The sequence below is a fragment of the Hemicordylus capensis genome, chromosome 6 (genome assembly GCF_027244095.1).
Source record: "Hemicordylus capensis ecotype Gifberg chromosome 6, rHemCap1.1.pri, whole genome shotgun sequence".
NCBI lineage: Eukaryota > Metazoa > Chordata > Lepidosauria > Squamata > Cordylidae > Hemicordylus > Hemicordylus capensis.
In genome coordinates, this window is record NC_069662.1 from 114,203,373 (window position 1) to 114,218,751 (window position 15,379).

At 47.5% G+C, this 15,379-nt stretch overlaps 1 protein-coding gene and 1 long non-coding RNA gene across 3 annotated transcripts in view; one reads left to right on the forward strand and one right to left on the reverse strand.

Moving 5' to 3' along the window:
* Positions 1-1,642: 1,642 nt before the first annotated feature.
* LOC128330028 (uncharacterized) lies at positions 1,643-14,580 on the reverse strand. Its single transcript, XR_008309925.1, has 3 exons — positions 14,460-14,580; positions 12,017-12,250; positions 1,643-4,617 (listed from the first exon to the last, which is right to left on the reverse strand). It is a non-coding gene; the product is annotated as an uncharacterized LOC128330028 (long non-coding RNA).
* ANKRD28 (ankyrin repeat domain 28) overlaps positions 13,832-15,379 on the forward strand; it is a 216,101-nt gene continuing 214,553 nt past the window's right edge. Inside the window, exon 1 of one of the 2 annotated variants that reach the window (XM_053262156.1) lies at positions 13,832-13,990. In XM_053262156.1, the coding sequence (XP_053118131.1) occupies positions 13,964-13,990 (27 nt within the window). In that variant the 5' untranslated portion in view covers positions 13,832-13,963. Of the gene's footprint in view, positions 13,991-14,117; positions 14,238-15,379 lie in introns of those variants that run through there. The other variant, XM_053262157.1, reaches the window with a different exon arrangement.

Genomic DNA, 15,379 nt, shown 5'->3' on the forward strand with positions numbered 1-15,379 from the left:
GTGCAAGATGTTGGGTAATGTGTTGCACACAACATATTGTGTAATAGTGCAACATTTGTACAATGTGTTTTGCAACAATTAGCTCATGTTCCATGTTGTACAACAGACAGCACAATGTCTTTTGCTCACACAAGTAATAGGACTAGGTCTCACGATCCGTGAGACCCGGTTTGGGGTGGTGAGCGGGGAGGGAGCCCTGGGCCGCCAGATCAGCTGCCCACACGATTGCTGGCTCCGAGACAATCGCGCAGGGCATACCGAGACAGTATGCACGCAGGGCATACTGGGGAGACCCCCAGAGCTGGGAGGCAGCTTTTTGCCTCCCCTCCAGGGGTCTACTCATGAGTAGGTGCGGTGCAAAGGTGCGCCACGGCTACTCACGATAATTAAAACCAGGCTTGCGGAGCGCTTGCTCCGCAAACCTGGTTTTAAGGCAGGGGTTTTCGAGTGGGTTACCTGCTCTAGAACCACCAGGCTCGGCTGCGAGCCCGGTGGTTCTTATGATCGGCAAAAGTCAGGCTAGGCTCTCCTAGCCCGATTTTTGCCGATCGTCTGAATAGCCCCATAGTCTGGATCCAATCCCTGTCATGAGTGTGAGTCTGATCTTGAAGAGGCAGAAGCAGAACTAGACCCAGTCTCAGGCCCTGACACTAGGCCAGAACCAGAGCCCCCCAGAAACAGCAATCTCAGATCCTGAGCCCCACCCCAAATAGCCTCACAATGGTATGGGGGGGTCAGCCACACCTTTGTGCTCCCCCATACCTGCCCGCTAGCACCAGCAATAGACTCTGACAGAAAGGAGGAGGAGAGCCAGACTCCAGACTTGAAGGCTATCCCTTTAAGTGTTGTACTTTTAAAGTGGGGAGACGGAACCCAGGAAGGCTTACCTGAGCTTAGAGGATTTGGGGCTCAGACTAGCTTTGACTGTTGTCAGAGCAACTTGCCCCTTGGAGCTATCTGTGGTGCTGCAGCCTCATATTGTGGGTTTTCATCTGCGGAATGAGACAGGACATCTTCAAGCACTACCCTAGTCTGGATGTTGCCCATTATCAATTTGAAACATTACACAAGCATGGGAGTGCCTGTGTATTATGGGTGGAGAAGGAAAACAGTGGGCTTATTCACACAATTGTCCAAGTAAAGTAAGTATATTCAGGAATTCATGGTTGTCTAAACCTACAGGAATTGCTCCTATTCAAGTTGCTCAAAACAGGGTAGCCCAAGTTCTGTACACTGCTCTTTGCTCAGGTAGGAGGAAGAGAGAGCTCTCCTACCCTTTTGTTTTGTATTTGTGGGGTACAGTTACCATTTCTAGCAGCTCCTGGGAACTAGCAGCCATGCAGGCACATAGCAAGCTGCCTGGAGGACCAAGGACAAAGTTCCATGCCCCCTCCATCTGTGATGGCCCCCCTTGATTTGAGGGGGGGGTTACTCACCCCACTGCTGCTGGCTATGCCACTGCGGCCCTCCGCAGCCCCACTGCTCATACTGCCCGTAATTTTCATGGGCTTCTCCTCCCCCTCCTGGCTGGCCTGCAGCTTCTCTCAGGCCTGTGCGCCTGCGCACTCTGATTATGGATAGTGTTGCATGTCATGACGTCACAACACGTGGTGCTATCCATAATTGGAGATGACAGGTGCACAGGCCTGAGAGAAGCTGCAGGCCATCCAGGAGTGTGGGGGAGAAGCCTGCCTGCCCTCACCAAGGGGGGTGGTGGCCTGGTCCCCTGGCAGTGAAGATTATGGGCAGTATGAGCGATGGGGCTAGGGTGGGACAGCAGCAGGCACTGAGGGCAGTGGTGGCGCAGAGGGCAGTGGTGGGCAGCTGGGTAGTGGTGGGCTCCAGTGGGGGCCCTTGTGGACCCCCTGACCAGTCCAGGCCCAAGGACATTTTCACCCCCTTGTCTAATGGACACCATGCCCCTTCAGCCATGTTAGGAGAGAGCTCTGCCTTCAGAGGCTGCCATCAGTGAATGTACTGTTCTGCAAAGCACACTCTATGATCCTGATGCTTGCAGTACATTCAGGAGGGCTGGGCATGCCTCTTGTCATGGCCAATCAGAGGACAGCTGATGATGTAATGAGGGTTGCCATTCTAATTTTATTTATTTTATTTAACACATTTGTATACTGCCCAAAATGCAAGTCTCTGGCGGTTTACAACAAAACCATAAAAACAACAGATAAAGAGATTAAAACATTACAGCAATTTAAAATTTAAAATGCTAAAACCATTAAAAACACAATTAAAACAATATCTAATTAAAGGACTGGGTGAACAAATGCGTCTTGACTGCCTTTTTAGAAGTTGTAAGAGATGGGGAAGATCTTATTTCAGCAGGAAGTGTGTTCCAAAGCCTCAGGGCAGCAATGGAGAAGGCCCATCCCTGAGTAGCCACCAGACGAGCTGGTGGCAACTGCAGACGAACCTCTCCAGATGATCTCAATGGGCGGTGTGGTTCATAGCAAAGAATGGCAGTATAATGTATGCTGGGATGGCTAACTCAATCCTCAGAGGGCCTTCTGTTGTTCAGGCTTATGATTTCAGCAGTGGAGGCTTCTCCTGGCTTGTTTGTTTGCTGCCCCAGATGTTCTGTTTGTGCCTATGAGGGTAGGAGCTCTTTACCCCCTCAATTCACCCCCACATGATTGCATGAAAAGGCTCAGTAAAATAGCATTCTATCATGTTATTTCACCCGGAAACCCCCCCCCCCATCTTTTGTGGTTCCTCAAGGTTTTCACTTTGCATTGTTTGTGCTAGATTATACGTCAATCAGTCTTGAAACATAAAACAGCAGGAACAGTTTAAAACAAAGCACAGAAAGATAGATCTAAGTAAAAGCATGCTGGCATAGAACAATTTTCAAAAGACAGACAGTGATGAGAACTGGTATACCACCATGGGGAGGGTGCTTAGTGCCACCACTAAGAAGTCTGTCTCTGTCTCTCTTGCCTGCTTGATCTGACTCTGATGGCATGGATACAGAGGAGGGCCTTCAAAGTGGCTCCAAGTTCTTAGGCAGGTTCATATTGGCTCTGGAGATACCATGAGATACAGCATTTAGGGCATTCAGTTAAAAGCAACACTCTAACTTGAGCCTGGAAACAAATGGACTACCAGTGAAGTAAGCGGGGGGGAGAAAAACGCGGCTAGGCCCATGCCCCGTGGCTCAGGTGCTGCAGAGCTGGCGGGCTCCCATCCCCTCTGGATGGTATAGTCCGGCCTGGCCTGTGGCTGGAGCCCACTGGGGAATAGCATGTGCGTGGCGGGCGGGCAGCTTTTCTCCCCGGGAGGCTGAAGGGGGAGCTGGGTAGATGCCTGAGGAAAGGCCAGGTGGGGGCCCGGCCCGGCCGACGCTCTCCTGGGGTGTCCCTCGTGCTGTAAATAGAGTTTAGAATGCGGAGTCTCGCCGAGTGGTGCCTTCGTCACAAAGGTGCGAGTCGTCTTGCATTGCTATGAATGTCTGCTGCCCCCCAAGAGCTCGGGGCACCTCACGGCCATTTGCAGCACGATACAGGCTGCACGCGGTAGGAGGTCCAGTGGGCTGATTCCCAGGGAAGTGGCACGCAGGATTGCAGCTTTGCAGCCCAGTCCTGGGTACGCTCACCTGGGAAGGAACCTCGTTGATTCCAGTAGGTGAGCACTGATGCGTCGATATGGCCTTATTCCGTCCAAAAGGATCGCAAAAGAGGGGAGAGGAAAAAGCTATAAGCCACACCAATGGACGGGAGAGGCAAAGAGCTGAATAGGGAGTATACATCTCTCTAGTGAGCTGGTCTTGTGGTAGCAAGCATGAGTTGGCCTCTTGGCTAAGCAGAGTCTGCTCTGGTTTGCATTTGAATGGGAGGCGTGTGGGCACGGTGAGAGATTCCTCTCAGGGGATGGGGCTGCTCTAGTAAGAGCATCTGAAGTTGGGAATGAATCTGTGAAGTGTTGCAATCTCTTGGCCCAACCCAAAAACCTGGCAGCCACATTCTGAACCAACTGAGGTTGCCAAATTGTTTTCAAGAGCAGTTCTGCATTACAGTCATTGAACCTAGAGGTGACGAGGGCACGAACAACTACTATTAATCAATTACAAACATATGAATAATGTTCACATAAACAAATAATAATGTACAGTAGTGTTTATCACAAGGTTTCCCACTGGTAGTACATATAGTCATGCTTCAAGCACATTGGTTAAGGATGTATCTTACAAAATAATATTAGCGTTTCACAGGTTTCCAAATGTGGATCTATGCTACCAGGTGCACAACGGTTTGCTGTGGAACACAGAAACATAGGAAGCTGCCATATACTGAATCAAACCATAGGTCCATCTCGTTCAGTATTGTCTACACAGACTGGCAGTGGCTTCTCCAAGGTTGCAGGCAGGAATCTCTCTCAGCCCTATCTTGGAAATGCCAGGGAAGGAACTTGGAGCCTAGATGCTCTTCCCAGAGTGGCTCCATCCCCTAAGGGAATACCTTGTGCCATGGATCACATCCATCTACTGAGTAATGCAAATAGAATCTCATGTGTTACTACATACACATTATCTGTGTGTCAGCCACTGCACAAACTTAGGCACCATGGTCCATGTGAGCATCTTCTGCTCTTGCAGCTCTCTAGACACTGGGCATAAAGAAAATGGAAGATATGCGATCAGATAGCAATCAATTAGAATTGTGCCCTCAGTGCTGCTTCATTATTACCCAGTTCATACTGTATTGTGGAAAATGGTGTTTCGGAGCTTAATGTTAGACACATAATTATAATGAACAGGCATGTGTTTATTTACCCAGTAAATGTTTGCAAGATCTGGGCTGTGTCTTCTATGCCTGCCTTAAAAAACATTTTGTGTTGTATATGAGTATCTCTGGGAGACTGTACTATTTATTTTGGAGCAGAGTTCAGCTGTACATTGTATTGAAATGTATCCTTGTCCTTGATCAACACAATGAAAGCCTCCTGCTGAGATGCACTTGGTAGCTGCCCTCATTTTGCACTACAATGGAAAATCAGAAATAATGATTGGGTGAATTTGGTTATATTCTTCAAATGTCCCAAATAAGAATTCAATACAGAGCTTTATTGATGTGTTGATCCCTGAGAAGGGCAGAAACAAAGCCGGTAAAGTGATACCTGCAGACTAACTTATGGTGGTGAGAGCAATTAGAGGTATTATCTTACTGCCTTTGTGTGCTCTCAAAATCTAGCAAACACAGACAAGTAAAGCTCAACCTAGACGTAGATATTCTTGTCTGAAGATAGCCTCTGACCCTTTAAAGACTGATGTCTCAAACAAGTTGCAGAACTTCAGTTTATTAATTAACCATGAAATATGATCCACTCAGTATTAAGCTTAAGATTGTGTTGTAACATTCTGTGAAACAGTAATTTGAGTAATGCCACCTTGACATCTGAAGCTGAAATAATCAATGGTTGCCAAATTAGTTTGGCAGCAGAGCAAATATTCAGGAAGTGCTACCTACAACAATATATTTGCATGTTTCATATCCTTCCATATGCTTTGGTTAGAGGTTACTCTGTTTAACAGCATGTCTTACATTTTTGTATTGTTGAATATATACACTGGGTTTTTTTTTAAGTTCACCATAATACATGGCATGGGGTTAATGAGAAATATATATATATTTTTGGTGGGGCCATTTGAAGAGTTTAGGCCTACTTATGTTCTCAGTAAAGTCTGTTTCATTTATATCATAGTCTTCTTAGCTCCCCTGCCACCCAAAAAGGTGAAACCAAACAAAAGTAGCATGTTATTGTTGGTACTGATGATGGTGATTGCTATTGCTGCTAAATATTTAGTCTTTTTAATGATGCAGGTTGTTGTGATCAAGCACATTTTAATATGGGGGAAATAATTTGATAAATCTTTGTTGAATTGTGATATTACGCTGATTTGCAGTAGTCTGGGTCTCAAAAGGGAAAAAATGGCATCAGTTTACAAATTGATAGGGGTTACATAATAACGGTCAGCTTTGAATTAGAAATAGGACAGGCTGAGGCATACGGACTTTGGCATTGTTGAATTGTGGTGGCTGTGTTGTTTTGGTGATGGCCTTGAAAATATTACTTATCTACCTGAGGAATTCTGTGCTGATAGACAACTTCTGCAGCTGAACACTGCTTGAGGCTACATGACAGGTGTAGCCCCCTAAGGGAGTCTTGTGCTATCAGTCAAATCCTGGCTAAAGCTGCAACACACCTTTCTTGCTCCTGATTGTGTTTCCCTGTCTGTCCTGCCACAGCCAGAACTGGCTAACTGTGCAGGGAATCATACTAATCTCAGACGCCTGAGAAGCGCTGTTGATAGGAAACTGGAAAGAGTTTTTAAAGGCAAAGGTAAAGTTGTGCCGTTGAGTCAGTATCGACTCCTGATGACCACACAGCCACGTGGTTTTATTTGGTAGAATACAGGAGGGGTTTACCGTTGCCATCTCCTGTGCAGTATGAGACGATGCCTTTCAGCCCCTTCCTATATTGCTGCTGCCCAATATAGGTGTTTCCAGCGGGGATTCAAACCAGCAACTTCTGGCTTGCTAGTCAAGTCATTTCCCTGCTGCGCCTTTAAGTGGTTGGAAAGGCTATTTAGCAAGGTAATTTTAAAGCCGGTTATTAAAAACTGTTGCTATTTTCCCCGCTACAATATAAGAGTGGATTGACACAACCATACTCTTACAGGATGGCTTTCAACTATTGTACTGTCTTGGGATTCCTTATGAAAGATGGTATAAAATTGATAGATAGATAGATAGATAGATAGATAGATAGATAGATAGATAGGATAACAACTTCCGTTATATTTCAGCAATAAGGACAAACAGTATCCATCATTAGGTACAAATAGGTACATTAAAAAGGTACATCACATATGCGAGTGTATTGCATGATGAACAGCTGGTTAACTGCATGTGTGAATCCACCTTGTCACCCTGCTTCTAAACACTGTTATGACACATGGGCAATACATTTGTGGCTGGAAGGGGATCCTTTCACCAAGGGCTATTCTGTACATGGAGACAGTAAATACAGAAAGGGACGAGACAACCTTTCAATTTAAAAATGCTTAAAATTATTTTTTAAAATCCACATTCACACATTAGCAAAATAAACTCTTTTTCAGGGAAATTAGCACAGTAAAACAATATATTCAAGCATCATCATTGGAGCATATAGAAAGACCACTGAATTCTAGGAGATGGAACTCCTAGAGAATCTACCTAATGATTGACTTAAATTCAGGGACTAAAATTCAGGCAATTCCAGGGGCTACAGGAGACAGAGAGGGCATTCACACAAGTAGCCCTACCTGGGCTTGCATAGCCCTACATAGGTAGGGCTGCTTTTGTGGAGTGCTGGGATTGGGCCCGATCTCAGTGATGCCCTGCTGGGTAGCCTGAGTTTTGTACTTGAGCTTTTACTGAAATAGAAGGGCGCACGCATGCAGTTCCACCCCAGTCCCTGGTTGTGTGGCTGCTCAGGCTGCCTGCAACCTGAGCAGCCACAATGTCGGGCGGCTAGACCGCCCAACCATGGGGAAATCCCCCAATGCACTGCACTCTTCACTCGGTGCATTGTGGGATTTCTGGAGGCCGGGCTGCGTTTCCCTGGCCTCCAGATCACAGCACCACTCATGTGGACATGCTAGCGGTTCTGCCAAGAAGAAGAAGTGGGTCATCTGGGAGATGGTAGGTTGAATCCTGCCTTCTGCTCAGCCTCCCAGCTCCGCACCATCAGGTAGAGTGAACGACCTCAGAATCCAGAACAGGCAGTTCCAAGAGGAAAGGTCAGAGAGCATTATTGACATGGAAAACAGCAAACCAAAGGGGAAAGATTGCCCAGGTGGGATGGAATAGGCAAAATATGAAGGTGCACTGCAGCTACAGTCTCACTGGACTAGGTGTATATAGTCTGCAGCAGCAGAGCGAGTGCTCATGAGAGGTAGTGAGGGTTTGGGTGCAGAGTCAGGTCAATTTGAAAGGGCCTCTAAGTTGGCTGCTATGCCTTAAAAAGGCAGTGTGAGAAGGAATTGTTTTGGAAGTGAAACTTGCTCTCCTGATGGTTCTGCACTGTCAAAGGAACCCACTCATAAATATGAGTTATAAATATGGACCTTTGCTGTATTTGTCACTCATGTACAGCTTTCAAACTAAAAGCCACAAAGGGCTTAAAACTTGACATGGCACCTTGCCTCCTCTGCCTCTGACCACGCAAATACCAGTGATAAGAGAATCTGCGTGATGAACAGGGGTCCCCTTGGCTTTATTGGTTAAAGAACAGAAAAATAGCAAGAAATAGAAACACAGAGAAAACAGAGACAGAAGCGAGGTGTATGGGAAAACCTGGTTTCTGAAATTAGTCAAGCAGGAGGGGGAAGGAAAATACGTTTCCTGTCTGTGTAGAACTCCTGGACTGGAAACAAGATAATCAGGAGCTCGTCAGGTGAAAGCTAGGCTAAACTTTATAGGTTAGAAAACTCAAGCAAATGCAAACAGCTCTTTTTCACTTAGAGATTTACAAGGCTGAGAATCTCTGGGAGCATATCCATAGGATGCTCACTCTCTGGGCTTTGCAATAGGGCAGACGGCTTTGGGGACAGAGATTCATTAAATAAAGGATTTGTGAGAAAGTCTGTAAAGATCTCTCTCTCTGGGTATTCTGATCAGACTGTGCTGGATTTGTGGGCACAGCAAGACTACAGGTTTCTCTCTTTGGGTTAGCCAGGTGGTAGACTGTACAATTTGCTGTTCTGGAGTCTGGGCATATATACCCTAAACTGATTTGGGATAACACAGGATTTCAGTAGGTCTAGACTTCTTCCATTCAGAGGGGAAATGGCTACCATGAGGGTTACTTTTGGTTGTTGTGAAGATGCGAGAAGGAATCCAGTCAGGGCCAGTTCTAGAAATTTTGGATCCTACTGCAAAATTAGTACAGCTAATTTTCTTTGGGCGAAAAAGTAGGGAGGTTGTCAGCACCTTGATCCCTCAGCTGCTCCTTTGCCTCAGCTATGTTGGCAACAATCTAGAGCAAAAGAAAGAGAACTAACAGCCTCCAAGCAACTTTTCCTCATTTTTATTTGTTTAATTTTCATTGCAGGGGTCATCCAGTGAAACTGATTGGCTGGAGATAGAGAAGAGGAAGGACTTCTTCATGCTGTGTATCATTAGTCTAAGGAATTCAGTGTGCAGGACATACACTTTGCATTTAGAAGATCCTAGGTTCAATTTCTAGCTACAAGTAGGGTGGCCTAATTTGCACATTATTCAGATTATACAGCAACTAATTTACATTTTATTTATTTATTTGACAGATTTATATACTTTCCCTCCTTCTCTGCCCTCCCATGTGATCAGATCCAGAGTAAAATCCGGGCAATCCAGGCAGTGCATTTGAAATCTGTGTAAATCCAGGTGGAATTTAGCAGCGGGGTGGAGGAGCCAAAATCTGGGGGTTACCCTAAATTCTGGGGGGCATGGCAACCCTAGCAGCAAGGTTCTCCCAGCTGCAGCTAGTCAGGAAGGATAGACAGTACTGGGCTTGGTGGACCAAAGTCCTGACTCAGTGCAAGGCAGCTTCCTATGTCCAGGGAAAACCTATGGGATAGAGCCTCTGCTTTGCATACAGAAAGTGCCAGGTCCTTCAGCAACTCATGGCTGGCACCATCCTTGGCTGCCTCATGGCTCCTGCCTCTCCTCCTCTCTCAGTATCAGTGGAAGGTCAGCCTGTCTGAAAACTCATCTTGCAAGAGTATGATGACTTCTGAAACACACGCACACACTCAGAGGCGTAACTAGGGAAAACGGTGCCCGGGGCAAGCACTGAAATTGCGCCCCCCCGCCGCGCTCCTTCCCCCCAGCCGCCCCCGGAAATATGGAAATGTGTCACAGCCATAGTCAAATGTGGGTTGTGGGCTGCATCCGTGCAAGTATACTGGGACAGGAAAAAGGAAACATGAGGCTACAAGTCTCTTTAGAAATATATATTTTAAAGAAATGTCTTGCATACCAACAGCCTAAGTTTGCAGTCCTCATGGCCAGAAAATAAATGCTTTTAAACATAGTAATAGGTTTTGTGTCCCAAAATGGAAAAGACAAGACAGGTATTCTAGTCTTTTCCATCATAGATATTCTAGTCTATTCAAGATTTATGCTTATATTATAATAGAGACTTAAATTATAATAGACATATATTCTAGTCTATCATAGATATTCTATGTTTATTAATTCTATAATAATGTCTATTTGTAGCACACTTTACGTTGGTTGTATTCCTGGGAAACTCAATAGCCACATTCAGCCACCATTATTTGAGCCATGATCTCCTCCTCTTTCTGCTTCCCTCTCATACACAGTCTTAATAAATAACCTCCTGGTTTAATTAAATCACCGTTTGCCTATGCACCTGAACAGCAAAACTGAGGTTTGGGCCCTTCATATACCAGAATTGCAAACCACACTGTGTGATCCTAGTTTGGAGGGCTTACTCAGCAGTTTATTGGATGTAAGCTGTGAATGTGAATGCATCCAATTGGATTGAACGTAAGGGCAAGTTATGGTTTGATTACGTAGGAAGCTGTCTACAGAGTCAGATATTGGTCCACCTAGCTCACTATTGCCCACACTGACTGGCAGCAGCTCTCCAAGGTTTCAGGCAGGAGTTTCTCCCAGCCCTACCTGGAGGTACGGATTGAACCTGGGATCTTCTGCATGTTATTTGCAATTACATCTGACTTGCTTGAAATAAAAACACAGGCAAATCAAAAAGATCATGAATAAGTAGGGGTGAGATTTTTCTTTGTTTTAAAAAAGCCTTCCCAATTTCCTCTTATTTTTAAAACTCTCTCAAAGGAAAATATAAGTTTTATATGTAAAACAAAATACACATTGAATGAAAAACCGTGATTAACTTTTTAAAAACTATTAAGTATGTAATTAGAAGGATTCCATTACATTAAGATACCAATTTCTTTAAAGCCAGAAATAATACCTAATGAAACTTATTTAAACAAGGAGAGAAAAAGGCATGTTATCTTCCCTAACAAAGATTAAAATCAATTTAATTGGTTCTCCACTGCCTTGACATGATTCTCGCTGTGAGTCAAGCAACCAAAAAGGGGAATTAATATCGCAGCTGTTAATCAATTGATATTTGTGCACTCTATCTTATTAAAGCTACAGGGGCAGAAAGAAAAACTTCCCATTGCTACTTTTTGGACCAATTTGTTCACACTGTATTAAATGGGATTTCCCCCCCCCTCAAAAATATAGATGCTGTACTTATGTTTTGGAGACAGAATATCTACAATATGCACCAAATGAACAAGGCTGAAAATGTTGTAGACTGTATGTTGCTAATAAAAATCTGCTATAAAGAATAAACCTAGTATTAATCCAGACAGACTGAACATTATTCAAAAATTATATTAATGAGTTCCAAATTAAATTTGCCACCCCACACCCCATGCTAAGGGATGATCCAGAAGTTGTAATTATTAGCAGAGCTGCAAAGATCTTGTGTACTAGTCTACTAGTTTCCTTTTGCAATCCCACCTCTGCAAAAGAAAACTCATGCATGCAAGCCAGGAGAGCGACTTGTGGCTCCACTTGCATTGCATGAGTTTTCTTTTGCAGAGGTGGGATTGCAAAAGGAAACTCAGGCAATGCAAGTGGAGCCACAAGTCGCTCTCCTGGCTTGCATTGCTTGAGTTTCCTTTTGCAATCCCACCGGGACTCACACAATGCAAGCCAGAAACTGCAAGCCAGAAACACAATGCAAGCCAGAAACGCATTACAAGCCAAAAACTCACACATTGCAAGCCAGGAGAGCGCCACTGGCTCCACTTTCAGGCAGCTACCCTCGGTTCAGGGGTGGGGTGTGTGTGAAGCCTGCTATGCAAAGCACAGAAGAGCTAAAAGGAGGACGTTATGCAAGGGAGTAGGGGCATTCTCTCACACACAACACACACGGGGGGGGGGGAGAGAGAGATTTGAGCAATGAAACTTACTTTGTTAATGCACAACAGAAGAATAAAAGGCAGCCAGAGGGCAGTGTGGTGGGCAAACGGCAGGCAGGCAGAGTCAGAGAACGTCCCCAGCAGCAGCTGCTCTCTCAACTAAACCAAGCTACTCCGCTCCACTCCTCCTGCCTGCAGCAAGCAGGGAGAGAGGAACTGAGACAACCAGCATGGTGAGCATGTGTTCTCCGGCAGCCAATGGGAGCTCCCGCCCGCCGGAGATCTCTGTAATGACCAAAAAAAAAAATCACAAAAAAATTTTTTTTTGCCAAAGGCAGGGAATTAGCGGGGGCACTTTTTGGCGCCCCCCTCCCAAGTGGCGCCTGGGGCACGTGCCCCCCCTATCGTTACGCCCCTGCACACACTCTCCCTCCCTCCCTCTCTTCCTGTTGCTGTTGTTTTGCACAGACCCCAGCATGACGCCTCCCCCCATGCTGTGGCTTCTTGCAGTTGCAGTATGCTTAAACTGGCCCTGATTCCAGTACCTTGATTATACTTGCTCTATTGTTTTGTTAATTCAGGTGGTCTCCTCTTAGGAAATCCTGATGCTGGAGCTAGATAGCTGAGATTTTAATCTACCTTCTGGCTGGGTGTTGATTAGAGCAATCAAGAGGAATGGTAGAATTAAAGGCAGTATAAAAATCAAATAAAATAAATACATATTGCAATAAAAATTGAAAAGTTGTTCTCCAAATTAGCATTTTGATTTAGAATGCATTTTAGGCATATGCATATCAAGCTTGAGGGTTACTGGTCTAGTTTGCCCAAGGCCTTCCCCGTCAAAGACCCTTCAGTTCTAGATTAGCAAGTGAAGGGCAGGATCTGAGCCATCTGCACATTTAAAAATGTCTTTGTTTTTGATCTCTGGTTTCATAAATCTGCACCAGTGCTGGTTCCTCCTGGGAGACTCTCAGATGTAAACTGGGCTGAGGAGGAGGTCTGTGAACCTCCTGAATCCAGAAGTCTCAAGGATTTCAGCTGAATTTCCAGGAAACATGCGAAAGTCTGTCAGTTTTCACCTAATAATGAAACCTAATCCAAGAGGAAAACATGCATCTCATTAGCCATAGGAATTACATGCAGAGTTATGAACTGGATGCCAGCATAGCTCTGCAATGGAACTCTTGATTTCCAGAGAAATTCTGCGCAGGTATCCATTTGCATTAAGATAGCAGGAACATAAATCCACAAACTCCTGATGGAGACCTGCACTTGTATGTATCTTATTTTCTCAGTGCAATTTCTGCCCCGCCCCTTAGCATCTTAAGAGAAGATGCTGGGAAAGGGAGGCGGAATACAACAAACTGTAGCCATTCCGGGATTAGAGCCAGTGACGTCGACACACCTCCTCGCTTCCCACCAAGCCCCTCTGCTCCCTCGGTTCCCCCCACGGCGCACACTGTCAAAGCACTCACTTTGCAAATCCTTCTCTCTCATCTCATTTTCACCAATCACACGCGATCTCCCACCCGTTCTCCGCCCAGCCTTCCAATCACCGTTGCTGTTACTTTATTATTATTATCATTAGGCTTAAAAAGAAATCCTTCCGCCCTCGCCGCACCGGGACTGACCCAATCAGCGTTGCCTCAGGGTGGTGAGTGACGGGCGTTGCAGCAAAGGTGTAGAGAGAAAGGGGAGTGGCTGATTCTCTCTCTCACACACACACTTCCACTCCTTTCCTAGCGAAAGGTCAAGGGGGTGTGTGAGTGAGGGGGCGATCGGGAAAGGGGCGGGGCAAAGAGGTCGTTGTCGCCCCCGCCTCCTTTCTCCGTGCGCTTGGCAACAGCAAAAGTACCAGGGGGCGGGGCTGTGGGCGGGGCCTGCTCGGGGCTGAGCGGCCCTGGCGGTGAGGAGGCGGGGCTGCTGAGGGAAGGAGTCGTTGGCGACGGCAAGGAGAGCGGCGGTGGCCCGTGAGGAGGAGGCGGCGGCGGCCTCACCATGGTTTTCCTAAAACTGCGTGAGCAGGTGGGTACCCCTCCCGGAGCGCTTGAGGAGGCAGCAGCGACAGTAGCAGCAGCAGCGTTGCCTTCTCCGCCCTCCGCCGTTTCGCTTCTGGGGGCGTGCTTGGCCGGCCGCCTATTCCCGCGACTGAGGGTGACAAGCGGCAGCGGCGGGGAAAGAGGAGTCACTATGGCGGCAGCGGGAAAGGAGCGTGGTGGGTGGGGTTGCCGTGTCCCCGCTGCGCTGGATGGCCCTCGGGCGTGGTGAGCGGGTGCGTGACCGTGAGCGGCGGGCGGGCTGCCTCTCTCTCTCTCTCTCTCTCTCTCTCTCGGGTGGCTAGGAGGGTCAGCCGAGCTCGCCCGTAGGAATGTGCACGGACTGGTTCGGAGGCCATTCTAAAGGCCTCCAGACCGGTCTGGTCACGGGGTGGTTTTGGTTCGGGTGGGGAGTTTGGGGGGTTCCATCAAGGGCGGGGGGGGGGGGCTTAACTTACCCCTCCCGCGCTTTCCACACACTGCAGCTGTAATTATTCTAATAATCGCTCCTCCGTTGGCGGCTCCTCCTATGGCTCCTCCAGTTAAAAAAATGGCCGCCCCCTTGTAGCCCCGGCCCCCTGCTGCTGCCGCCCCCTTGAAACCCCCTCCCGCCCCCTTGAAGCCCCCTCCCGCCCCCTTAAATCTCGCCCCGGCCCCGATCGATAACTTCAGAGGTGAGCGGCGGGGAGATATCCTCCCGCCCCCTTCCCTGCCGGGCTCAGGCTGCAAATGACTTTAGGAAGGCTTCTGCGCGCGCAGAAGCCTTCCTAAAGTCATTTGCAGCCTGAGCCCGGCAGGGAAGGGAGCAGGAGGACATCCCCCCGCCGCCCGTTTCCCTGCCGGTCTGCAGAAGTACTTTTACTTTTGCAAAAGTAAAAGTACTTTTGCAAAAGTACTTTTACCTTTGCAGACCGGCAGGGAAACGAGCGGCGGGGGGGATGTCCTCCTGCTCCCTTCCCTGCCGGGCTCAGGCTGCAAATGACTTTAGGAAGGCTTCTGCGCGCACAGAAGCCTTCCTAAAGTCATTTGCAGCCTGAGCCCGGCAGGGAAGGGGGCGGGAGGATATCTCCCCGCCGCTCACCTCTGAAGTTATCGATCGGGGCCCGGGGCGAGATTTAAGGGGGCGGGAGGGGGCTTCAAGGGGGCGGGAGGGGGTTTCAAGGGGGCGGCAGCAGCAGGGGGCCGGGGCTACAAGGGGGCGGCCATTTTTTGGAGGAGCCATCGGAGGAGCCGCCAACGGAGGAGCGATTATTAGAATAATTACAGCTGCAGTGTGTGGAAAGCGCGGGAGGGGTAAGTAAAGCCCCCCCCGCCCTTGATGGAACCCCCCACCCCAGTGCCGGACCGCAGCTCTGCGGTTCCGTGCACACCCCTACTC